The sequence below is a fragment of the Phyllostomus hastatus genome, unplaced genomic scaffold, assembly GCF_019186645.2.
Source record: "Phyllostomus hastatus isolate PE091 unplaced genomic scaffold, TTU_PhHast_1.1 phas_contig_40, whole genome shotgun sequence".
Classification (NCBI taxonomy): domain Eukaryota; kingdom Metazoa; phylum Chordata; class Mammalia; order Chiroptera; family Phyllostomidae; genus Phyllostomus; species Phyllostomus hastatus.
Window position 1 is genome coordinate 17,118,389 of NW_025333872.1, and position 27,287 is coordinate 17,145,675.

Sequence of the window (27,287 nt, forward strand, 5' to 3'; positions counted from 1 at the left end):
CATTAACAATTCATTTAGGTTGTGAAATTTTCACATTACTTTGTTTTTAATCATTTGCAACGTTCTGTAAGTCACATTTTAAGTGTTTTTTAAAGACATGAAATAATGTAGCATTGTTTTTAAAGTACAATCACAACTCTAGAGCAACTTAAGAGTTGTGTGTCACACACAGAATGGGGATATCTAATACATGACATGTTAATCTTTCCAACAAGTTTGCTAAGAAACAGCTTCCATATTTAGTGTTAAAAATAAAACAGTTTTCTCACAAAAATCAAGACATAATTTGATTAATAAAGCATATTCTTTCCACAATTTTACAATGTCTTATCTTCATTTAGAAATTGTAAATTCATGAGAAAAGGACAAATTTTGTTATGGCATTAAAATATCAGGAACAACAAAATTCCAAATATTGAATTTTTAAATAAATATTAATGGTTTCATTTCCAAAATGTAAACATCCAGTAAATAAAACACACATAATATTCCAGATGTGGAAACACTAGTAATTCCCTTGTGAAAGAGGTGCATTTTTGTATATTTGATGGTAAGTTTTTCATCTTAAGTATAAAGCACTTCAAACAAACTGGACCATTATTATTTAAAAATCGACTTCTTCACCCAGTTTCCTTACTGGAGTTGAAACTCATCAATTTCTGTAGAATTTTGGTGATAGGACCAGGCCAATGGGAAGGTCTGAAATACCTAAATGTCATTTGGTTAGGGAAAAATGCTTTCTTGAGACTTGGAGGCAGGCAATCAATAAAGCACAGGATCTGGGCTCCCGGAACGGGTTGCTTCCCGCCTGAATGCTGACTAGCAGGGCGTCCTTGGAAGCACTCTGCGTGCAGTACCATTGAAGTTCGGCAGCTGCTTGAGAGACCTTCGTCCTGTCCACCGCGGCCTGAAGCGGAAGCTGCTCCACCAGATGCTGCAGGGTGTTCACGCTGGCCCTGGTGGACCATGGCAGCAATGCTTCGCCTAAAAATATTCTGATAACATATATCCTTCTGACAAGTCAAGAAGACCATTTGTATTATTTTAAAAAATTAAAGTTGTTTTCCTAACACTTTTGAAGTATCTTCAGTGGTTACGTATATTTTGCAGGAGAAAAACATTGATATTGGGGGGAAGTACTGGAAAGTTATAGAGGGTAACTGAACACTAATGGCTACTTTTTGCTCCCAGAGTTATAACTAGGTAAATTTTAATTTTATATACATATATAAAATATCTAAGAATATATACATATGTATATATGTATTTGTATATGTATATATGTATGTGTGTGTGTATATATATATATATATATATATATATATATATATTCTATGTACACATACATATCCTTAGACTTAAGTATTCAAACCTGGTAGCTATTGCTTCAGTTTATCCTTTTAAAAAGAAGAGATTTTTGGAACAATTGATGTTTGGGTTTTCAATGGATTTTATATGGGCTCATGAATTATATAACTGATATTTGAAGAGGGAGAGGGTTAAAAAAAGAGTGATTGTTTTCTTAATAGGCATCAGGGAAAAAACAAGTAAAAGAAACATACAAAGTTGACCATGGAAAAGACTAGCAACACGTACCATATGTGATGCTAACTGGTGATGTCCAAAGGACCAGGCCACATCCATTTGGCTATGGAAGGCAGACAGAGCTCCCCTAAACAGAGCAAATGTTTTTACCTTTATTCCTACTGGGAGGAGGTTAGTTGTGGAGCAGGAATAAGTTAGCAGGATATAAACACTGAGAGTCAAGTAAAAAAGTAGGGAAAAATTTAATGCCTTAAACTGAGGAGTTTATTGTCCAGATATCAGGAGTTGAGAGACCTAAAATGTCATTGGTGATGGTGGTGAATTCCTCCTGGCTATTGAAGGAGGTCAGCATGCGAGGCAGGAATTTGTTCAGGTAAGGGAGTTCATGGATCCCTTCCGTGCTAGTCAGGTCTAGTCAGGTCGCAGTGGTGGTGATCAGGAAGAATAGAGCTTTGGCCAATAGAAACAATGTTGCCATCACAGCAGCAAGATGTAGAAATGGTGACAAAATCCTATGGGGCTTATTTCTAAACTCATGTAAGAAAAGTACATAAGAAACCCCCCGAACTAGCTTCAGTGCATTTGGATCAGGAGTAATTTCTGCCATTAGGTTGTTTTTATGGCAATTTGGGCTTAAAAAAGAATTAAGATCTTTGTGTTCATAGGTCTGTAGGTCTATGCCATAGAAAGTATGGAGGAATGAGATCACACTTCCCAGAAAACAAGCCAAGGAACAAGCCAGCTCAGTTCAAGAGAGCTCTGTAAGTCTGGTGGACCACCCAGCATCTCCTAAGTGAGTTTTGCCTAGAATACAGAGCTCTGGCTGAACATTATCATTTTCCCCACTTCAGGAATAACTAACAAAACATGCAGAATGAATACTCCACTTATCTTTAGTATGTTTGAGTATTTGTTGTAACAATAAATAGATTTAAGAGGTGAGAATTCAAGAAATGTTAGAAATGTTAGATTAGTTGTTCAAAATTTCAGATTAGTCAAACTAAGTGTTAACAAAAGTACTATACCTTACAGAAAGTTGTGTAAAGAATTTATCTGGCTTTTGGATTCTTTAACATTACAAAATAATTTTAAATTAGTTACTAGGATACTCTTATACTATTAAAATAGATAATAAACACAATTTACATTATTTTCCAACTAGAAATGTGTTCAAAGGTAAGAAAAAATAAATTTTCTAAATATACCTTAGCTTTATTTTCTATAGACTTATGTTAGGGACCAGGAAACAAGTAACCAGTACCATTACTAGCTGAGACAGGCAGGAAGACAGAAGACAACTGGACTAGCTTTTGGCCTGATACAGTCCAGAATTTCTCTACGGGTTCCTCACATGCCCTGGGTATATCTGCATAAAGTCCCCTCTAGGCCTTATGGGGTATTCTCAGGGGATCTAGATCAAATAGACCATCTAGCAGGGGTGTCTAACCTTTTGGCATCTCTGGGCCACACTGGAAGAAGAAGAGTTGTCTTGAGTCATCCATCAAATACACAAACACTAACAAAAACTCATGATTGGGGGAAAAAAGATTTTAAGTAAATTTGTTGGATACCCCAAGCATTATCACAAACTCCTAAGAAATTTAATCAGAGTTTAACTAGTTTCCTTGTCTTCATTTCCTAGTCCCATTCAGCTTTAATTAATCCATTCAAAGACTGAAATGCTAGAAAAATCTGATAGAGTAATACTTCTCTCCCTCCCTCTGTTCCATTCTTTCTTATTAAGAAGGATTTTGACAAGATGTACAACACAACCCCATTTGGCTCTGAATCCCAGGAAGAAACTTTGGTAGTTAAATGACGCAAGAAGCTAAACACTTCATCTACTTCGGCCTGACCCAAGTGGCCACTCTGCTCAAATTTGGCTGAAAGCATGCACTGTGCCACACACCCAGGGTTCCACCCCAAAACAAGGACTGCAGCCTAAACCCAAATACCGGGGACTGGAATCTTCAGCCTCGTCCAAGGGAACACCTTGATCTTTGAACTTAATAAAAATTAAGTGTTTCTTTGTACAGGACACTCTCTGTATTTGTTGTGGTTATAAAAAAAATAATTAAAACAGCTTACATTTGTTTCATTTTCTATTCTATAATTCTCTTCCCCAGAAAGTTGGGGAGTTGGGCCCAGTACCTTCTTAAAATGCCAGTGGTTTTACAGAATGATTGTGCATTATTGGAGGAGATACTTTCTTGGTACCTCCCTATTTCCTTCCTCCATCCTCCATTCAACAACTATTTATTTAACATTTTATGTCAGATATTGAATTCAATATTTTAATTGCCCCACCCCCCCAAAATACACAGTTGTTTTACATTGTTATTCTAACCCTTCCTAGTTCTACCAAAGTTTGACCTATTTTGGTTCAAATTTGGAATGATCCCCTTTTTCATAGAGATCTCCTTTGGAATATTCTCTCTTAAGGCACTAAAAGTAGGTGAATGTCTTGCTTCTTGCTCTTCAATCTTCTTCCTTTTGCTGATTGATCAGCAGCCGGAAGCTCTCCAAGTGGCTGTGTTTCTAAGACACAATGTTGTATCTCTCTGAAATGTGCCCCTTCCCTCTATTTAGGTCTTTGGGCTTTAAAAGCAAATAACTTCTTTCTTGTTTTCTTATTTCATTCACCATTATGTTGAAATTTCCCTAAATCCAGTGGAGAAACATAGAAATATGCATCTGGTTCTTTATTGATGATTTTCACATGTGTAGATAAAGCTTCCTATGGTGTATATAGCAACTATGACTAGCTGAGTGCTATTATTTTGAACTTGTTGCTGCTCAAAATATTTATTGTCAATACATCCAGGAAATCAGATTAGTAGCATGAATGCTCTTCATATTTTTTTCCTAAAGTGTGTCTGCTTTGTCCCATTGTGAACATTTAGGATGACTTGAGGAAATCCATTAGTTTTCTAGCATATTTTAATTTAGTGATTTGCTCACATAACATTTGTCTTCAAATCCTCCCACATTCCTTTTCAGCACCTGGATCAGAAAAAGTTGCCATTCATTGGTCATGTAGAAAAGTTAAATACTTGAGGCAAAATATATTTGTAATTTAGGAAAGTTTCCCTAAAGTATATTTTTTTCTGAGCCTTTTCTATTTTAGAGTCATAAAGCAGTGCTTCTGTTCAGTCTACCATATGGACATAGGACATTGCATTACCCTCCTAATAGTGTTTTGCCATTGCTCTTGTGAGCCATGCTCAGCACCAAAAGACTGGATGAAGTGTTAGATAATGAGTTTCCGGAGCTGCCAGTCTGTTCTCTGACATCTGAGGTAGGCTAATGAGACCTTGAGTTTACTGTGCTTCTCTTGTAGGGAGGAACAGTGACAACAGAGGCTCTAAGCATAACTAGGGTGGAATAATCCAAAAAGACTGACTACAAGTAATGTTATATACAATACTGAGCTCAAGGTAATGAACTGCTGTCGTGTGATGTCATGGAAACAATATTGTCATAAGGCAAATAGTGATGAAGGGACTAAATTTGAGCAAAGCTTATAAGCTATTTATGGGATAAATTTTTTAAGTTACAGAGAGTTATAGCTTTGCAGAGAACCAACACAAGATGTATCAAAAGTTAAATAGAGGAATAAATATGCAGGAAAATAATGTGTAAAGGACATCCAAGACCAGCTTGAAAAAAAATTAAATCCCTTCAGCACCTTTAAGAATGTGTGTGTGTGTGTATGTATGTGTGAAGTTTAATTTCCTCTGTTCTTGTAGATGGTTTGACAGTGATTATACCCAAGGTCAAAGCTATTCATCAAAGACAAATGCATAGGCATTTAATTTGACAAGCACTTAAAATCAGTCACTGGCTTTTTAGTTACATTTGTACTTGTAATGTTCAGTTCAAACCACGTTTGAGGAGGTTGCTGTCATGGCTTTGGCTGAATGCTGCAAGTCAGCCCACGAAAACTGTCAATGGTCAGACGAGGGAAAGTCAGACAAAAAGCAACACCTAGAATTCCCAACTTGGCAGCAGGCAGGAGGACAGGTGGCAGAAATCTTTCATGCTGAAAAGCAGTCTGAAAGGTGACATTGGAGAGGGGTAACAGAGAAAGGTTTAATAGTCCAATTCCTAATTTAGAAATGCTACTGAGAACCCAATGTTCCTTAGAACAAAGATCAAAATTCTCAGTTAAAGGTGGTTTGTATGGTTAACAAAAAGGCATTGCTATAAATATCAGGTGATTTATGCCAGAGGGAAGATAATGAAAGCAGTATCAGATTCTCTAAGGGTGGAAATGAATCTGGGTTATATACCTCCACACAACAATTTTCAACCTTATTCATCTCATGGCACACATGAGCTAATTATTAAAATTCTGCTGCACACCAAAAAAGGTATTTTTTGCCAATCTGACAAAAAAAGTGGTATAATTTTGATTCATTCACACTGGATGGCTCTTGTTGTGTTGGTTGTTGTCATTTTTTATTTGACAATCTAAGGGAAAAGAGGTCAGTGGCCCTGACTAAATCATTAGGTATTGCATGTTTAAAAAATATTTGTGGCACATTTACACAATGGAATACTACGCAGCAGAAAGAAAGAAGCTCCTATTCTTTGTGACAGCATGGATGGAACTGGAGAGCATTATGCTAAGTGAAATAAGCCAGGTGGTGAAAGACAAATGCCATATGATTTCACCTTTAAGTGGAACGTAATAAAAAAAAAAACAAGCAAGCAAAATACAACCAGAGACACTGAAATTAAGAACAACTTGAGAGTAACCAGAGTGGAGGTGAGAGGGGATGGTAGGAAAGTGGGGAAGGGTTTTTAAGAACAACTATAAAGGACACATGGACAAAACTAAAGGGGGTTAGGATCAGGGGAGGGAGGTAAGGATGACTGGAGTGGGGGGAAAATGGAGACAACTGTACTTGAACAACAGTAAACTAATACAAAATTTTTTTAAAAATACAGCAAAAAAATATTTGTGGCTCACCAGTTGAAAATTAATGCTCTACCAGAATCCCAGAGGCACTGATGTTAAAACATAAATATGGGGTCCTTAACACTTTGCATATGTAATTGCCTTTAAATTTTAAACAAGCTATATTGCTGATAATAGAAATATATAATGTAGGGAGAAAAGTGTTCATATTTTAGGATCCTATTAGTGACTGTCTGGGCTTCATGCACATAATTGAGTTATTCAAGGATTTTGAAAAGAGACACAACAATACTAAGAAGAGAGAAGGCAGAAGAATTGGCAACAGTCATTGGAAAGGAACATGGTAGAAAAGTAAGTAAAGGTAACAGAGTCACATGGCCATCCCAAGTAGTCTTTGGTGTGGAAAAGCAGAAGAGACTTCTGGGATGTACAGGCTGAAGAAAGCTGAGAAGGAGAAATAAGGATCTGCTAGGGCTCCAGCTATAAGGATTCACCCAAAATAGCAGGTCAGTGGTCCCCAGAACCAGAGGAGGCAGCGAAGGAGTTCAAATCAGTATTTAAATGCTGCCAAATAACCACTGCCTGACATAATGTGTGTTTCCTTTCACTCTGGCTTCTTTACATGCCTAGATTCTATTTTCTTTCCTCCATAACTTGAGACTAGTTAGGAATTTACATGCCCCTCCCCCCATGGCTCTCACTCACTTTTTGTCTATTTCCTTTATGACTTGTCAGCCCTTGGGTTTCTGAATGGAACCACCCTGAAAGCACTTTTACTCTTTGGCATGTAAATGGATTACAGTTCTTTGAACATTCATTATTTCTGTAATTTCTGCTCCAAGACACTATTTTTTAAATGCGGAAAGGCCACCCAATACCCTCTCTGGCTTGGGCCCTTGGGCTCTCTGTGGCATTCCTCCCTTCTTCTTCTGCACTCCAGTGAACCTCCCCCAGCACCCCACCCCAACCCCACAGTGTCTCCTCAGTCCAAACACAGGTCCCAGAGGCTGGGAACTTCAGTCTTCAAGAATTCTGTTCTCTTCCCATTGATTCTGTCCTTCCTTCAGAGTGCCTCCACCTCCCTCTATTTGTGCTGCCACCTGGTGGTCACAAACTGCCTCATTCCTTCCATTCACTTCTGTGGGATCTAGTTTCTTAATAATAAGAAATAACAATAATAAGCAACAAACAGTAGAGATTATGAAGTTGCTATGAACAAAACACATAGAAATCTCTGCTAACATGGAATTTACCTAAACAATAAACAAAGTAAATGAAAATATATTTCATGTTAGATGGAGATAACAGATAACTTCTAACAAGGAGAATAAAGTAAAAAAGGGATTATGAAGTATATAGGAAGTTAAGATGTAAGGGTAAGTAGGGTAGGGCTCTCTGAAGAGGTGCATTTTGAATCAAGACTTGAGGGACTGAGGAGCTGGGCGTATGGCTCTCTTGGGAAACAGGGTTCTAGAGACAGGGCAGCAGGAACAGAGGTCCTGATATGGTGGCAATCCTGGTGTGTTCAGGGAACAACGAGGAAGCTAGCGTGGCTGGAGAAGTAACTGAAGATTTAGAGTGGTAGAGCAGAATGAGGAGAGGCCACAGGGACTGGAGCATTCAGGGCTCTCTTGGTCATTGTACACAGTTAGGATTTGATACTGAGCAGTGGGAGCCAAAGGAGAGACAGGACGGTTCCACACTGAAATGTAACTAGTCTGGGTGCTTCACAGAGAATACACTGTGGTTTAGGGATGTGAACAGACTTTTTAAGTTCTGACACTTAAAATGCAGGTGCCTAACTGAAAATGTATCTAGGTATATCAGGCAGGTGACAAAAGCACGTTAACCCAGAGCCAATGAGTGGACCTGTGGCTTTTACAGAATAAATGTGCTCCTTAAACTATTGGAAGAAGATTTGAACATGCAACCTAAGCTTTGAGGGTTAAAGTAGAACAGACGAGCCAGCTCACATCTGAGAAGTCATGATGCTGTAGGAGCACTTTCCAGGGCTGCTTGTTCTCCAGACGACTCCATAGTCTTAAAGATCATCAAGAGCTCCAGAGAGCCTTTGTCTATATGCATTAAATCTATTGATAATTACCATAATGGAAATTGCAATACTTTAAAAATATTTATGCATATTTACTTAAAAAACACAACAAAATATTAATTCTATGTTTACATAAATATTATATTTTTAGGAACAATAACTATATTTTTCTTTTGAAAACTTGAGTGAAGCCTGAACAGTGTGGCTCACTTGGTCAGGCACTGCCCCGCAAAGCAAAAAGCCGCAGGTTTAAGTCCCAGTCAGGGCACATGTCTGGGTAATGGGTCAGGTCCCAGGTTGGGGGGCATGCGAGAGGCAACTGATGGATGTTTCTCTTGCACATTGATGTTTCTCTCCCTCTCTATCTGCCCCCCTTCCTCTCTTTCTGAAAATAAGTAAATAATATCTTAAAAATAACTTGAGTAAGAAAAATGGAATTGTTTTACCCATTTACAAATCTCTTTAATGTTTGGCTTAAAGAAAAATGGTTAATTTTTCATACCTGCTTCATCATGTCCCTATTGAAATGCTACACATGATGTAGCTTCAGGTAAATAACACTGCATACTCATAAGAGTATGAGAGTGGAAAACATGCCATCTCTCTTATTGTTAAGTTATGTTTGACCTTGTGGACTTAGAGAAAACAAATCCTCAGAGTATGCTTTAAGAACCACCATTACAGAAAAAAAAGACAACTTATTGTTTGTATAATGATCTACTTAGTTCTTCAAAACCTATGCCGATCTCTCCAGTCATGGGGGTATATTGCACCACTTTAAATCTATGTAAAAAATAATGAATACAGAAAAACTGCATTTGAGAAAATATCCTAATCATGGGCAAGTCCAAATTACCTTATGCAATTTAGTTGTATATATTCTTTGTTTCAAAGTGTGAAATTTTGGCAAAAAATAAGGAGAGCAAAGAGAGTTTCTGAAGAAGTCCAAAAGGGTTGGTAAAGGCCACTTCCCTGTGGGTAGTGATGGATAGAAGATACCGTTTCCCTATTTTTACCTGTGACATAGGAGCAAAAGTTTAGTTTTGAAGGTAGTACTGTTTATAACTCAGTGGACAGGAGAGGATCCCCTCCAAATCCAAGCAGGCCTTTTTTTTTTTTTTTACTTTTTTAAAAAGATTTTATTTATTTATTTTTAGACAGGGAAGGGAGGGAGAAAGAGAGAGAGAGAGAAACATCAATGTGCGGTTGCTGGGGGTCATGGCCTGCAACCCAGGCATGTACTCTGACTGGGAATCGAACCTGGGACACTTTGGTTCACAGCCTGTGATCAATCCACTGAGCTATGCCAGCCAGGGCCAAACAGGCCTTTTGACTGAAGTCTAAAGCCATGTTCTAACACCACAAACTGATGAGAAACTCTGATCTTTAATTCTACCTCCACAAAATTTCAAGGCAAGTTTTCATAAATATTCTGTATTCTTATGAAGGACAATGTTACTTTGAAAGTTATAACTTATTTATAATAAAGATATAATGAGAAAAAGTTTTCTACCTTAGAAAAATTCCATCAGCTGCTATTGTAGAATTATCTCATTTTTCTTTAGTATATTAAATTCCAGGATTGTTACATTTGGTTATTTTTCCTTTAGAAAGGAAAATTTTATTATTTTTTCAGTAATATTTGAACAATTACTATTTTTCCACAATAAGAATTTTAAATAGAGTAAATATCTGATTTGTCAAAATTATAATAATGATCAATATTTAAAAGATAATCAGACAAACATCAAGATTTGGGTATTGTATGCATGATTTTTCTATCACATGGTAGTTAGTTATACCCACACCTTGGCTCGATTGAGAAAGAAGTTATTTTAACACTTACTTTGAGTTTCTATTAATTACTTAATTACTTTTTGTTTTATATTGTATAGGACATGTAAAGATAAGCCAATTATGCATCATTTAATATTTAGGTAGTAGTTTATTTATTTATGTAATTATTTATTTATTTATGTCCTCACCCAAGGATATATATATTGCTTTTTAGAAAGAGAGAAAGACAGAGAGAGAAGGAGATGGAAAGAGAAAAATCAGTCTGTTGCCTTCTGTATGTGCCCTGACTGGGGATAGAACCCACAACCTAGGTGTGTGCCCTGACCAGGAATCAAACCTGCAAACTTTTGGTGCATGGGATAATGTTCCAACCAATTGTGCCACCTGGCCAGGGCTAGGTAGTATTTTAATAAACGTAGTTGACATCAACATTTGAGAGAAATATCTCCTACAAAATAGCAGATCACAGCAGAGCTTATTTTTAAGCATGTGTCATTAAATATAATGCACTTGCCATGAGGCATATATGTATCCTTATATGTATCCTTACTCATCATGCTTTCTAATCCTTGTTCCTCATTCCTCAGTACTTCATGTTTTCTTGGTCTTAAACATTGAGATAAAAATAACAGCACTATTGTAGACCATTGTTACTGACTTAGAAGCAAAAAAAGAAATCACAGCAGTAGTTAGCAAGCATTTTGGCAAATGGAAAGAAAGCTTAGAGTAAAATTGTTTTTGTATATCAGAGCTGGGTCTTAGGGAGAGGACAGCAGAAGAATTAAAGCTGAATGTGTCTATTCAGAGAAGTTGATTCCTCTTTTCACAATGATTATAAAAGAATATTTCATCACAGTGCCTGACTTGAGTGCATTTGTACTTATCAGGAACTGACTGTATGATTAGTGAATTTCCTCTATCCTATCCTCAACCCAGAATCACCAGGTCTGTGTTCCCACTACATTGTAATAGTGTTTCTGTGTTTATAAATGCATTGCCCTTTGTTTAAAAAATTACAAGGCAAAACAAAAGACAAAATACACAGTTTGAAGAGACAGAGCAAGCATCAGAACCAGACTTGGATATGGCATAGATATTGCAATTATTTGACCAAATTTTAAAACAATTATGATTAATATGTTAATGGCTCTAATGGATCAAGCAGACAATATTCAAGAACAGAAGGGCAATGTAAGTAGAGAAATGGAAATTCTAAGAAAGAATCAAAAGGAAATGCTAGAGATTAAAAGTACTATAACTGACATGGCTGAGGAAAGAATCTCAAAAACCAAAAAAAGCAGACAACACTGACTGAAAAAAAACTGAGCAACCACATTCAAACATTGGGAAAACTGCAGAAGGTGTAACATTTGTGTAAGAGAATATCAAAAGTAGAAGACAAAAAGAGGAAGGAAAATACTTGAAACAATAATAACTGAGAATTTTATCGTATTAATATCAGACCTCAAGACACACACAAAGGAAGCTCAGAGAGCGCCACCTAGGAAAAACGTCGGAGAAACTATGCTCAGACATAGCATATTTAAAGTGCAGATTCAAAGATAAAGAAAAAATCCTGATAAAACCAGAGGAATAAAAACCACTTTATCTATAGAAGAGCAAAAATAATAATTATATCCAAATTCCCAAAAGCCATGCAAGCAAGAAGATACTTACGTAAAACATTCAAAGTGATTGAATGTGGGAGGTGGGGGTAGGTGGGGAGGGAGATGGGTGGGGGAAAGTGGGGACAGCTGTAGTTGAACAACAACAAAAAAGAAAAATAAACAAACAACAACACTGACCTGGAATTCTGTACCTTGTGAAAGTATCCTTCAAAAGTGAAGAAGAAATACTTTCTCAGAGAAACAAAACTTGGATGAAATGTGTTGCCAGTAGACATGTTTTACAAGAAATAGTACAAGATGATCTTTAGGGAGAAGGAAAATGATATAGGTGAAAAGCTCAAATGTACACACAGAAAGGAAGGTTATTGCAGAAGGAATAAGTGAAGGTACAACAAAAACTATTATTTTTATTCTTAATTGATCTAACATAATAATTTGTTCAAAATAATAGTAAAATATATTCAACTAATATATATATACAGGTGTGCTTATATATAAGTGAAAGTAATGACAGCATGATACAAAGAACCGAAGTTAGAATTGGAAAGATTTCTTGTTTTAAGGTACTCACTCTACCTGAGAAGCAATGTAGTGTTAGTTGAAAGTGGGCTCGGATTGGTTGTAACTGTATATTGTAAACACTAGGGCAACCACTGGGAAAAAGTTTAAAGAGGTATAACTAATATGCTAAGAAAGGAGATAAAGTGAATCAAATAAAGTGCTAAATTAAAACCAAAAAAATGCAGAAAAGGAGTTGAAGACAGAATTAGAAATAATGAACAAGGGCTACACAAAACAGTAACAAATATGCTTAATATTAGTCCAACTATATCAGTAATCACCTTAAATGTCAATACTCTAAACACACCAATTAAAAGAGATTATCAGAGTAGATAAAAATATGACCCAACTACATATTATCTACAAGAAACTCACTTTAAATATAAGGACACGTGTAGATTAGGAGTTAATGCATGGAGAAACATATACCATGCTAATACTAATCAAGAGAAAGTAGGAGTAGCTATGTTAATTTCAGACAGTGAGCTTCAAAGCAAGGAAAGTTATCAGGGATCAAAACAGGAGGGGGGCATTACATAATGACAGAAGGGTCAAATCTCCAAGAAGACATAACAGTTCTTAGTGTTTATGCAATAGAGTGTCAAATTATATGAGGCAAAAACAATAGAGTGTCAAATTTTATGAGGCAAAAACAATAGAGTACCAAACTTTATGAGGCAAAAACCAAGAACTGCAAGAATCCTAGGTGAAGCCACATCATAACTAAAGATTTCAATACCCCTCTCTCAGAAACAGACAAATCCAGCAGGCAGAATATCAGTTAGAAAACAGTTGAACTAAATGATACTATCAATCAACTGGATATAATTGACATTTATTAACTACTTTATCCACTAACAGGAGAATATACATTCTTCTGAAGCTCACATGGAACAGTCACCAAAGTAGACCAATTTGGGGGCCATAAAACATACCTTAACAAATTTAAAAGGATAGATATTACTAATGTGTGCTTTTATTTTTTATTTTTTAAAAGATTTATTTATTTTGAGAGCAAGGGGGAGGGAAGGAGAAAGAGAGGGAGAGAAATATTACTGTGTGGGTGCCTCTCAAGTATCCCTTGCTGGGGACCTGGCCTGCAACCCAGGCATGTGCCCTGACTAGGAATGGAACCATGACCCTTTGGTTTGCAGGTCTGTGTCCCATCCACTGAGCTACACCAGTCAGGCACTAATGTGTGCTTTTAGACCACAGTGTAACTGAACTAGAATTAATAATAGAAAAACAGCTAGAAAATCACAAAATACTTAGAGATTAAAGAACACACTTCTAATGACACAGGGACTCCAAAAAATACCTGATTAAAAAATAAACAGTATTTTAAACTAAATAAAAATGGAAACACAGCTTATCAAAATTGTGAAGTGCAGTTAACATCATGCTTAGATTGAAATTTATTGTCTTGAACTCATATATTAGAAAACAGGAAGAATATAAAAACCATTAATCTTACCTCTGCCTTAGTAAACTAGAAAAATAAAAGCCAATTAAATCTGAAGTAAGCAGAAGAGCAATAAAAATTAGAAAAGAAATCAATACAATTGAAAATAGGAAATCAATAGAGCAAATAAATGAAACCAAAAGTGTGTTGATAAAACTGATATGTCTCTAGCCAAGTTAAGAAAATAGAGTTGACACACATTACACCTGTCAGAAATGAGAGGACATCACTATGGGTGGGTCCCTTTGGCATTGATAGGATGATAAAGGGATACCATGAAGAACTCTATGCCTACTAAGCTGAAAATCTAGATGAAAGGGATAAATTCCTTAAAAGGCATAGTCTGCCAAAGCTTACACATGAAGAAAAAGATGGCTATGGAGAGAGTTTCATTCTTTTCTTCACACGATGAGTTGGGCATTGATGTGGATCACAGAATTTGAGAGATTCTCTAGCTCATAGCTACATTGATCTCTTTCTATAAAATACTGAGTTTCGTCTTTTATATAAAGGTTGCATTTTATGAGTTGGACAAAAAGTCCATTTACTTTTTTTCTGTAAAATAAAAAATGCGTTATTCATTTTCATCAGTAACTTTATTGATTTGGATATTTTGAGTATGTTGACTCTCTGTCAAGCGGTATAATACTGATTGTCCTCAACTAATGTCTCAATTTGATCACTATCAACTTGAACTGGTCTATCTGACTGTGGAGCATCACCCAGGAAGAAATCTCCAGTATGAAACTTCACAAACCACTTTTGACACGTTCAATCAGTCACAACCCCTTCTCTACATACTGCACAAATCTTTTTGTGTGTGTTTCAGTTGCATTTTTACCTTTCTTGAAATAATAAAACATAACATGCTGAAAATGTTACTTGTTTTCTTTCATCTTCAATATTAAAATGACTATGTAAAAATTTACCAATTTTGATGTTTATTTTAAATGCTGATATGACAGCTGTAATACAATGTAACAAAATTTATTTGAATGCAATTAAAGACAATTAAATGATGGAGGGGAAAGTGAACTTTTTGGCCAACCCAATAGTGAAATAAATGTTTGACATTCCCTTTTTTTCTTAGCATGTAGATGGACACAGGACACACTTGGGCCAGTCCTCAGAAATGGTCAGCTCTGGTAGTCAAGTTTAATAAGTGTAATGAGGTCTCCAGGGCAAGTTGCCAATTAAGAAAAATTAATTGATACAAGTATACAAAGAAGACTGTGTTTACACTATATTTATTAGCCTATAAATTCTGAGGACAAGAGAATCATTTACTTCACTCTCCCAAACTATCTGACTACCTGAAGCAGTGCCAAGCATATACAAACACTCAGTTAATGGTTATTAAATGCACAAAAATTATTGGCAACCAATGAGTATAGTTTTTTAATGTGTGTACTTATTTACCACCTTCTTCCAAAAAATATGTAAGGCTACTTAGCACATAAGAGAGACTCTAGAAAATTAGACCCTAGAAGCCTAGGACCTGAGATGCTTTCTGTCATCACAGATTTACTCAACTTGTTGGTTGGTGGGAAGACTTGGTCCACAAGTAATGAACGTGGATAAAAGGACCTCAGAGGACTGCCAATTATGGCTGAATCAGAAAAAGTTACACAAACACAGGAATCAAAAGTAGAGTAGAGAAAATAAAATGACTGAACTTAAACATATTTTTGGTGATAAACAGTTTTGGTATTACTACTTTTTGGTGTCTTTTATGCCCCAGTAGCTTTATTTCTCATTATAAAATCTATATTATTCTAATACCATTATTCTAAACTCAATGGGGAAATATGAAGATGAGCTTAATTAATATCAAATGTTTTGAGACAAAAGAATTAGGTAGTAGCCAGACACTTATTTAAGTGTTTATGCCTGGAGACTAATTCTATATTACATTTAAATGGCACCTGAGAAAAAAAATAGAGAATTTTAGTAACGTAGAGCCAAAATAGTTCAAAAATTTAAAGCAAAGCACCTCTTTAATTAAAATCTCCACAGCCACAGCCCTGGCTGGCATAGCTCAGTGGCTTGAGTGTGGGCTGCAAATGAAAGCATCGGAGGTTCGATTCCCAGTCAGGGCACATGCCTGGGTTGCAGGCCACGGCCCCCAGCAACTGCACATTGATGTTTCTCTCTCTCTTTCTCCCTCCTTTCTCTCTCTAAAAATAAATAAATAAAAATCTTTGATAAAAAAAATCTTTCCCCCAGATAAAACAGCATGTAAATTTAGTAAATTAGTTTCTAAAACTAATATAAATTAACTACATTGCTTGCCTTTTGGGTAATACTTCTCACTTTGCATATTTTCCTCTTACTCACTTATTGTACACTCTTGCTAGGAAAACATTGTTCTGTTCTCTTTTCCCCAGCTTTATTGAGATAGAATTGGAATACAAAAAACTTTACACAATTAATAGATATAATTTGATAAATTTGGACATATAAATGTACACTTGTGTGAGTCAAGGTTATAAACAAATCCATCACCTCCAAAAGTTGCCTTGTGTCCTTTTTTTTGTAGTAAGAACTCTTAACATGAATGTGAATGGATAGAAAGTACATATAATGGTCTCTGCCCCTGGTTCCTGGCATAAAGCTCCTAAATCCCTTGCAATTTCCTAAGTGATATGAGCATAGGAGCATCTTTTGTTCTGGTGAGATGATTCTTGGTGAACTCCTGGATAGTTTAATTTTCAATACAGAAGTATTTTATGTGTTTAGCCACTCCTAATAATGTCTTGTTTTTAATTAAAATTTACTGATATATAATTAGATACAATAAAATGAACAGTTTATGTTTGATGAGTTTTGACAAATAGATAAACCCATTTAACCACCACCATCAAGATATAGGACATTTCCATCAATGAATGTTTTCCTATTGTTACTTTCTAATCAATCGTCATTCTTCAATACCCATCCTTCCCCCTGGGGAATTTCTGTTACTCTACATTAGATTTTTTCCCCTAGAGTTTGATGTGAATAGAATCATACAAAATCATACTGTTCTGTGTCTGACTTCTTTCACTCAGCAAGCTGTTATTGTGTCTCATCTGTGTTGTCTATCAGAAGTTCATTCTCTGATATTGGTGACTATATTCCATTTTATTGATGTATTACTCTTTTAAATATATTCTAGTTTTTGGCTATTATAATTAAAGCTTTTATAAACATTTATAGTCAAGTCCTGTGTGAACATATGTTCTCATTTCTTCTGGGTAAAAATCTAGGAGTGAAATTGCTCAGTCATATAATAAGTGTTTATCTAATTGCACAAATTTTTGCCCACATTGAATTTGAAAAGATATTCTATGTATTTTTATATAATAGTTACCTTTTTAAGTTTCAATGTATATGACTATAATCTACTTGGAATACATTTTTTCATATAGTTCAGGTAAAGGTTGTTAAAAAAATTTCATTTGAAAATCCCGTTATTCTAGTATCATTTTTGAACACTATTATTTTATATAGATTTACCTTTACATCTTTACTGAAAATTAGTTGACCATATAGATATAGTAGCATTTATGGAATCACTGATCTTTTCTATTGGTTTTTAATATTATTCATGTGCCATTTTATCTTGTTTTGATTACTGTAATGGACAATCTTGAAATCAAGTAGTTCAAGTGTACCAAATTGGTTATTGCTTTTCTAGGACCTTTATATTTTTTATATATTTTAGAATAGGCTTGTCTATTGGGAACAAAAGTGCTTTCATTTTGAATAGGCTTTTATGTTGAATCTACAGAGGTGATTAACAATGAACAACTTGAAATATCTGACCCATAAACATGGTATATCACTTTATTCATTTAGGTCTCCTTTTTTTTGTTGTTTTCAGCTGAAAATAATTACATGCAGTTTGTTAAAACTTTCCTAAATTTTTATGAATGTGCATATATTCAAGATTATGTTACTTTAAATACAATTTTCAGCTATTACTACTGATATATATAAATACAATCAATTTTGTACATTGACCTTAAATCACTTAACATTTTTAAACTCACATATTAATTCCTGTAGTTCTTTTATGATTTATTAGAATTTTCTATATATAGAGAGAGATTTAAATAGAGATTTTAGTTGTGTCTTTCCAATTTGTATGTCTTTCATTTCTTTTTTTTTTTTTTTTGGCTTGCCATTGGGCTAGATCTTCTACTAAATTTTGGATCAAATGGTGAGAATACATATCTCCATGCCTTTTCTGCAATCTTAAAAAAAAACACAAAATTCAGTGTTTTATCATATATATATATATATTTTCTTGTAATGTCTTTGCCTGGTTTTGTTATCAAGGTAATACTGGCCTGGTAAAAAGTGTTGGGAAGTGTTCCTTTCCTGTTTTTCAATGAAAGCGTTTGTAGGAAATCAGCATAATATTTTTCTTAAATACTTGAAAGAATTCTCTGGTGAAAAAATCTGACACTACTTCATTGTAGGAAGGTATTTCATTATGGATTGAATTATTTTAATTGGTGTAGATACGTTAAGATTTTCTATTTTTTGTGTAATAATTTTGATAGTTTGTGTCTTTCACATAATTTGTCCATTTAATTTTAGTTGTAAAATTTATCGGCACAAACTTGGTTATAATATTTCATTTTTTAATTGAGTTTATTGGAGTAACACTTGTTAACAAAATTATAAGGATTTTGAGTGCACAATTCTACAGCACATCATCTGTACTACTGTATTGTGTGTTCACACCCCAAGTCAAGTCTCCATCCATCACCACCTACCCTCATACCCCTCTGCACCACCCTCACTGCCTCCACCGCTCACATCAATCACTACACTGCCGTCCATGTCCATGAGCTCTTTCTTTTCTTTTTTGCTCAGTCCTTCACATTACAATGTTTAGTAGTATTTCTTCTTTCTTTTATTACATTGACAATTTGTGCTTCTATTTTCCTTTTTCAATGATCAATGTATCTAGCAGTCTATCAACCTTATGTTTTCTCAAAGGCCAGCCTTCAGTTTCATTAATTTTCTGTAGTGTTTTTCATTTTCTATTTCATTGATTCCTGCTATTATCTCTTATCTTTATTATTTACTCACTTCTTCACATTTTATATTTGATTTACTCTTCCTTTTCTGGGTCTCAATATTGAAGTTTAAGGCATGAATGTTTGACTTTTCTTCTCCCTAATATAATTTAAAACTATAAATTTCTCTTTAAACACTGCTTTAGCTGCATATCACAATTTTTGCTTTTATTTATATTTAGTTAAATATTTTCTATTTTTTGTTATGATCTCTTCCTTAACTTAGTTTTTACATTTCTTTTTTAACCCATTTGTAGTATACTGTTTCATGTCCATATATTTTGGGTATTTCTGGGTTTTTCAGCCAGACAATTTTGTGTTATTGGTTTTCATTTAGTTTTATTAAGTTTGGATATATATTCAATATAATTATGATCATTACCAAGTTTACTAAGACTTGTTTTATGGCCTAGCATATGGTATGACTTGGTGAATATCCCATGTGAAATAGATCACCATGTGCAAAGGACTTTTGTATAAATGTCAAGTTGATTGAAAGGATTATTAAGGTCTTTATATGCTTAATGAATTTCTATCTACTTATATTCTAAATTACTGAGACAAGAGTAATGACATATTCGAACTGCTTTTTGTTTGTGTGTTTCTTCTTATGGCTCTGTCATTTGTTTCCTAGTATATTTTAAAGCTGTGTTTTCGGATACATAGACATTTCTGATTATTTCTTATTAATGAATTTACATTGCTATGATTATTACATTTTTCTTCTTCTTTTTCTTTTTTTTATTTTAATCATTGTTCAAGTACAGTTTTCTCCCTTTTACTCCCATTCTAGCTCACCCACCCACCCCTCCCCACTTCCCTCCCATTACCACACTCCCCCTAGTTTTTGTCCATGTGTCCTTTAAATTTGTTCCTGTAAACCCTTCCCATTCTCTCCTGAAATTCCTTCTTCTTTGCCCTCTGGTCACTGTCAGCCTGTCCTCTATTTCAGTGTCTTTGGTTATATTTTGCTTGTTTCTTTGTTTTGTTGTTTAGGTTCCTGTTATAGGTGCTAAGCGAAATAAGCCAGGCAGTGAAAGACAAATACCATATGATCTCACCTTTAAAAGGAACATTTTTCTTCTTATTCCTGATAATAGCCTTATTTCTTAAACCTACTTTATGGATATTAATAAATCTATCCCATGTTTCATTTTTATTTATTTTTTAAAAAATTTAATTATATTTTTTCACCACCATTTAGTCCCCTTATACCCTACCTTCTTTAAGATTAGTGTTTGTATGTTGTATACTTTTTCGTTTGTTACTATGTTTTCAAGTTTGCTTACTTTTTCTTCTCTGTAATTTTGTATCTTTTGTTGATCTCACCCAGTGGATTTTATTTTTAGATATGTTTTTCATCTCTAGAAGTTGTATTTTTCATCATTTATATCTCTTGTTTTTATTCTCACCATGTTCACATTTTCCTTTTCATACTTGAACATAGTTATAATAGCTGTGCTAGCATCCTTCTTTTTTAATCTAATCATCTCTGTCACATTTATGTCTATTTCTATTAGACGACTTTTTTCATGTGTATGGGCCACATTTTCATGCTTATCGATTTTCGTATTAGTTTTGATTGGATACTGGATATTGCAGATTTTATGCTCTTGAGTGTGTGGCTTTGTTTTATTTTCAAGCAAGTTGGCTTTTTATCTGACAGTTTAATTATTTGCTATTCAATTTGATCCTCTTGTGTATTATTTCAAAGTTTTGTTTCAAGTAAATCTAGAGTAGCCCTTGTACTAGGGATAGGTTAGATGCTCTAATAAGATGTGTCCTGAGTGATCAGCAGAATCTCTTTAATCTGGATGTGGAAATTCAAACGTTTTCTGTTCCTTGTAAACGGTAGGAATCATTCACCTAAAAGATCACTGATAGCCCTTTGCTAACTTCACAAAGTTGAATCCACAGAGGTACATCTTTTGATACAGTAAGAAATCCATGGGATTCCATAAAGATTTGGAGGCCTCTCTTTTTGTCTAACTTCTTTTTTTTTAAAAGATTTTATTTCTTTATTTTTAGGGAGGGAAGGGGGAGAGAGAGAGAGAGAGAGAGAGAGAGAGAGAGAAACATCAAGAGAGAGAGAGAGAGAGAGAAACATCAATGTGCGGTTGCTGGGGGTTATGGTCTGCAACCCAGGAATGTACCCTGATTGGGAATCAAACCTGGGACACTTTGCTTCCCAGCCCATGCTCAATGCACTGAGCTACGCCAGCCAGGGCTTTTTTGTCTAACTTCTTATAATCTGGAATTCAGTCCTCCAACTTCCAGCTGCCTCAGACTCCCTGATCTCTGGGAGAAAGTTGACTCTGTCTGCTTTACTTAGTGATACTAACGTGCTTTGCAGTGTGAAGTTTGCTTTCAGGCAGGGAGTTAGAGGATTGCAGTTAGAGGTCTTCCTTTTTTTCCTTTCTTAGAAGTTAGATTTCTGCACTGGTTATTACCCAATAAATGAGAACTGTTATTTTATAATTTTTGTCTAGTTTTCTGGTTTTTTAAAAGGTCATAAAATAAATTTACTTCCTGTTATCTCATAATAGCTCAAAGTAAGATGACCCTAATGTCCCTATTAGAGACTCATTTCTTTTCTTAATTTCTACTGTACATTGTTCAAATTCTATAGCTGTTTTGTCATATCTTCTTTCATTTCTTGAGTTTACTTGAACTTCTGTTTCCTTCAGTAAGTTTTTTTACTAAAATATATTCATCTTCCCTGGCTGGTGTAGCTCAGTGGGTTGAGCACAGGCTATGAACCAAAGCATCGCAGGTTCAATTCCTAGTCAGGACACATGTCTGGGTTGCAGGCCAAGTCCCCATTGGGGGCCATGTCAGAGGCAACCACACATTGATTCTCTCTCTCTCTTTCTCCCTCCCTTCCCCTATCTAAAAAAAATAAAACCTTTAATATATGTATATATATATATTCATCCCCCTCTTGTCATGTTCTGTTCATTTTTTTGCACATTTTTTGGAGAGGCACAGTGAATAGTAGTTAAGTTTTTATTTTACATCAAATGTTTTTATTAATAATTAATACAAGATAAAAGAGATTCTGTTTGGAACTTTTATTTTTCCAGACTTATATAATAATGGTCAGAGGTATGATGTGGGTTAGCTGTTAATTTGCTCATCAGTCCTGAAACACTTTCTCTTTAACTCTACCATGTTTTCCACCTTGAAGTTCACTTCTTGCTTTCCTATTGCCACATTTCATTTTATATGGCAACAGATTGCCCAGATGGTAAGCTTGCAGTGACACTTATGACTTATAAGTTACAGGTCTTTAAGTTGGCACTTTATTCATTTTAGCTCACATTATTCATCAATTTCAATGCTAATTTCCTACTTTTCTTTTTTTGTTGTTTCCCCACCCAATTTATAGCCATCCATTTTATATAATTTACATGCTAAATTGAAAAATCATTTCAGTGGAATGGCAAATTAAAGACTTACTACCTTTTCTTATCCTTCTTTATTCCTACCAATAATACATTCTAAAAGCAGGCAACTTATTCATTTTTCCTATGGATTATTTGTTATATGTCCTTTTATTTTAAATTAAAATATTATTAGTTAGGTTTCTCAACAACTGTTTGCCTTTTTCAAACAAAGCTCTATGCTATTGAGATTTGGAGAGGTAACCACAAATTTTTGTGTTCTCTCTCATTTTATTCACACAGTTGGAAGATTTCTGTTTTTGAGGTCTGTGGTTGTGAAGACAGATATAGATGGAAAGATTAGATATAGAGATATAGATATAGAGATAAAAATAGAAATAAGGATAGAGACAGAGGTACAGTGAGTCCTCAATGCCATCAGTAAGTTCTTGGAAAGCACAACTTTAGGCAAAATGGCATAAAGAAACCAATTTTACCATAGGCTAATTGATATCAGTAAGGTTGAGGTTCTTACAGAATATTTCTGGTCACAAAGATATCCCCAAACTTCTAAATAAAGACCCCAAAATCTCTAATAGTAAACACTGAAATACATGGAAATAAATGTAAGCTTAATAAAAAGTAAGATATTTTCCAACCTGTTCATTCTACCTCAAGGTCGAAGATGGCCTGAGACTTTCTGCCAACTTGGGGAGAAAGATGGGACCCCACTCTGGATAGGATGTACTTCCATCACAGGGCACACTCACACCCACACCCACATTCTCTTAGACTAAAGCAGTCAAGGCATCCCAGTTCACCTCATGCACACATCTTTGGGATGCAGGAGGAAACTGGAGTCCCTGGAGAAAACCCACACTGACATGGGATGTCATGCAAACCCCTCACAGACAGTGAGCCTAGCAAGGAACCGATTATTTTTCTCATCAATGTTATAACACATCAACATTATTTGAGGTTCTGATGCATAGATATATATAGTTTTTGCTGGCTTCTTTGAGTTATTTTCCTTGATTCTTGACATATCTGTTTCATATCAGGGCAAATGTGAGATTATCATTAATGATAATCAATGCTGCAGTGTATAGAACAGATGAGAAAAGTCAAGCTAAATATAGGCTATCTTTAAATTATGATTCATTTTACCTTTGTTGAGTGATCTTTTCTGATTGATGTAAATGGTTGACACATGCAGAAAGTGAAGGTAATTGTGTTTCTTGATTTTGAGAAATTATCTTAACAAGGCTCTTGCCCTTCTTTCAAATGAACAGTGGATCTACTTTGCTCGTGTAAGAATGGGCAATGAGGGGTAGAAACTGCTTCAGCTACATCAGGGAAGATGTTAATAGAGCTGCCCTTTACGGTTTCGAGCTTCTTTTGTATATGACAACCTCTTCATTTCTTCAGGATTTGGTAATCATGCTGCCTCTGACTAGGAAGATTAAGTCCCTTGTAGCCTTACTTTTGGGATCTCTTGGAAGAATATCATATGAGTCATGGTCATTTAGCTACCAGAATATTAGCACTACTTGTTATTAAACAAAATACCCCCATGCCCTGGTTGTGGGGACATGTTCTGGTCTATTTGCTTCCAAGGGTTTATTTCTTTGTTATTTCACAAAGGCCATGGTCAGTCACCTTGGTGACCCTATATCATATATCTCAAATCATAAATTACCTAGATTTTAGAGATGAGATATGCAAAGCATCTATCCTTCTAATCCAGCTACATCTTTGTTCCCAAGGGAAGCTAAATGGTTTCTAATTGAGATATCTCCAAATGGAGGTTTTATAATTCAATTTGTTGGGTAAACAAAGAGAACAAAAGCCACAGAATATCCACTATCCTTATGCCTAGCAATGTATAGCTGCCCCTTATTAAGGACACTGAGCAATAATTTGGGGAAAGGAAATAAATTGGAAAGAGTGTTTGCTGGTATTTGAGCTCCCTTCAAACTTTGTTATTATTAATTTTTTTTACTGTTGTTCAAGTACAGTTGTCTCCATTTTCATATTTACTATCAAGCCTAGGTTCAGAATGAACAAAATTTAAATTATCTCTTTTTAGTTTTCCACAGTTAGAAACAACTGATGGATTAGCAGAGTGACTTATGTCTGGATGTAGAACAGAATATACAAATTTGCAACCCTGGTTATCTAAAGTGTAAGTGTGGAATGAAGTTTAGCAGAAGAAGAAAACAGGAAGAGAAAAATGTAGAGGGATAAGGTTCTCATCCTTCACAGGAGAATTGTAAAATTGCTCACTAAAATTGGTGAAATAAAAATAGAGTTACAAGGTTATAAAGTTATAAATATAATAATGATAGGGATTTACAACATATAATTTAAGTCTTCATTTTGGTTTTGTAATTTTATATTATATTTTAAATTAAACTCTTATGGCTTATATTTTATCTACTGGAGAGAAAGAGAATGATAAATTAGGAAGGTGTAATAAGAAAAATTTATTGTATTTACAATGGAAAATTAATGATATAGTTTAAAATTGATGATTCAAGACACACAATGTTTATTAATTAGTTTTTTAAAATAAGTATGTGACATTTAATGTTTTTTACCTTGTTAAAGTGTTACTTTTATTAAAGCATAGAATAAATTAGACTATTATTTTATATCTGCAACATGGGCTGTTTATAAATTTGGCATCTTAAATCATATATGGAGATTAAAAATATGTAAGCCCCACTTTCTGTATTGAGTGAGAACATATTTTACAAACATTCACATGAAAACATTTACCTGAGAACATGTTAAAAGTAAAGTGACAAATTAGGTGGTTTTCCAATGTTTCTTGTCAGAAAGGGAAAACAAATATTTTGAAGAGTTGGAAACAAAGGAAAAATAGTCGTTAGATCGCCATTCCATAAACCATGCTGAGGGAGTACATTTAGCCACTAAGGCCCCTGCCACCCCCAAGTTTCCAGTGTTCGCCCTGCTTTGGAACCTTCAGTATCTCTTTGTGGTTTCATGAGTACGTTTATTTAAGCACAGGTTGGAGTGCTCAGTCCTGGTCCCATAGCTGCTACTGTAAAAGTTAGAAACTGTGAGATTAGAACAATCATCAACATGTATGTCCAAAATTTCATCAATGCAGTGGCACTCTTAAAAGGGAAAACATACACACTGCCTGGAATGTGTCCTATGTTTGGGGACGTCAGCTTGGCACAGTGAAAATAATGTAGGTTTCAGATTACATGGACCTGAGTTCAAATACTAACTGCAGCACTGGTATAGCTACCTCGTGATGTCATCATGAGGATTAAAAAAGGCAGTTCATTTAAAATGACTGGCTCAGAGCAGCTCAGAAGACAGCAATTAATATTAGTTTTCCTCATCCAGATACAAAGCAGTACATAGTAAATGGATACAGGTGGATGAGCACCTGCCACTTAATGCAAATGAAAATAAATTGTATAGGCTACTGGAAATCAACTTTTGGAAAATCAACTTAATCTTTTTGGTACATTAATATTTTTGCTATACTGCCAAAGTAATTATAACAATGCAAATCATTAAGTCAGGAAAAATAATATCAAGGAAATTAACAGATGCATCTTTTCCATTTTTTCTAAAATATAGTTTAATATGGATGAGAAAAGAATGACTATAGCTTTTAATGAGAAATTAATTTAACCACATTTATAAAAATAAAATATTCAAATGCTGTTTTGTTTGCACTTCACTATATTTGAAGAAACAGAAGGTGTGTTTAGAAAGAAAATTGACTTTTTTTTTAGTTTGAGGATTTTGAGTTTAACATGCTGAACAAATCTGTTTTTGGGAGGCTTACTTTTCATAGTGAAAAATAAGAACCTAAACCACAGTCAGGGAGCACTAGATGTAGGGAGTAATTTGTCTACAGCTTTGAGTAGAATCTTGTGGCTCACAGAATCAAAAGGCAAGAGAAATTGAAAAATGAAGTATCAATAGTAGATTAGAACCAGGAAAGCTAGAGTCATAGAAACTGCAGGGAGAAAGGATTTCCCCATGTAAGAAGATGAGAGTGTAAATATATGGGGTTCAAGAGCCCATTGACAAGGCAAAGGCCATGGTTATAAGTAATCATGACTTCTTAGAAAAGTTCTATTAGGATTTTGGTAAGCGATCATGTGTGCTGTGAGACTTAATCCAATAAACCACATGCTCATGTGTTGTCCTTATGTCAAGCACTAAAGCAAAAGAAAATTTAGGTAGTTTCTATTGACACACTTAGGTGCAATTTGGTCCATTTCCCATGTGATCAGTCTTGTGGAAGTGTATTAAAGCAAGCACAGATGTTGTTGATAAAATAACCTTAACCTAGGCCTGGCTGCGTCTATTTTAAAACCATTCTGTGTTAGGCATGACTCCTTGGAAAAGTTCTCTGGAGGTCATGTGGTTTGGATACTGGCACCACTTAAGAACGTAACTTGTTAGTGCATGGACTCACTGAGTTTATCATTTCAGAACTAAGACAGAGCACTTGCCAAACCCAGCAAAGGCCAGAGCCATCCAGCAGCCCACCTCAGAATGCCTGTGTAGAAAGGGAATCCTGCAGTGCCAGCAGGTCCTGCTGCCTGGGCCGCATGCTGCTTCAGAGCCATATTGAAGGATGGAAAAATAGAAAGTAAAATTGTGAACACTATTGTGTTTTGGAAAATTGGGCGTAGGCATTTTTATACCATGTTTATGTCAGAATTTTGGTAATGAAATAAGTCAATACCAATATTCTCCTTTTCATTTCTCATTCTTCATCAGATTACATTAAAAAACATGCATTGAATGTCTTATATGTGCTAAGTACTCTCACTTGCATGCAATATTTTAAATTTGAGTATAGC

The 27,287-nt window shown here is 35.0% G+C and overlaps 1 protein-coding gene across 1 annotated transcript; it reads right to left on the reverse strand.

Annotated features, from left to right (window-relative positions):
• Positions 1 to 715: 715 nt before the first annotated feature.
• LOC123821470 (guanine nucleotide-binding protein G(I)/G(S)/G(O) subunit gamma-10-like) lies at positions 716 to 18,803 on the reverse strand. Its single transcript, XM_045842848.1, has 2 exons — positions 18,737 to 18,803; positions 716 to 984 (listed from the first exon to the last, which is right to left on the reverse strand). Exons 1-2 carry the CDS (start codon positions 18,801 to 18,803, stop codon positions 716 to 718), a joined length of 336 nt encoding a protein of 111 aa, XP_045698804.1.
• Between the last annotated feature and the right edge of the window lie 8,484 nt (positions 18,804 to 27,287).

What these genes read in the sequence shown, in the direction of transcription:
- LOC123821470 (XM_045842848.1), bottom strand. Translation starts at nt 18,803, where the DNA reads ATGGACGGCAGTGTAGTGATTGATGTGAGCGGTGGAGGCAGTGAGGGT. An exon ending in TGGTGCAGAGGGGTATGAGG is followed by an intron (nt 985 to 18,736) that starts GTAGGTGGTGAT and finishes GAATATTTTTAG; the next exon opens with GCGAAGCATTGCTGCCATGG.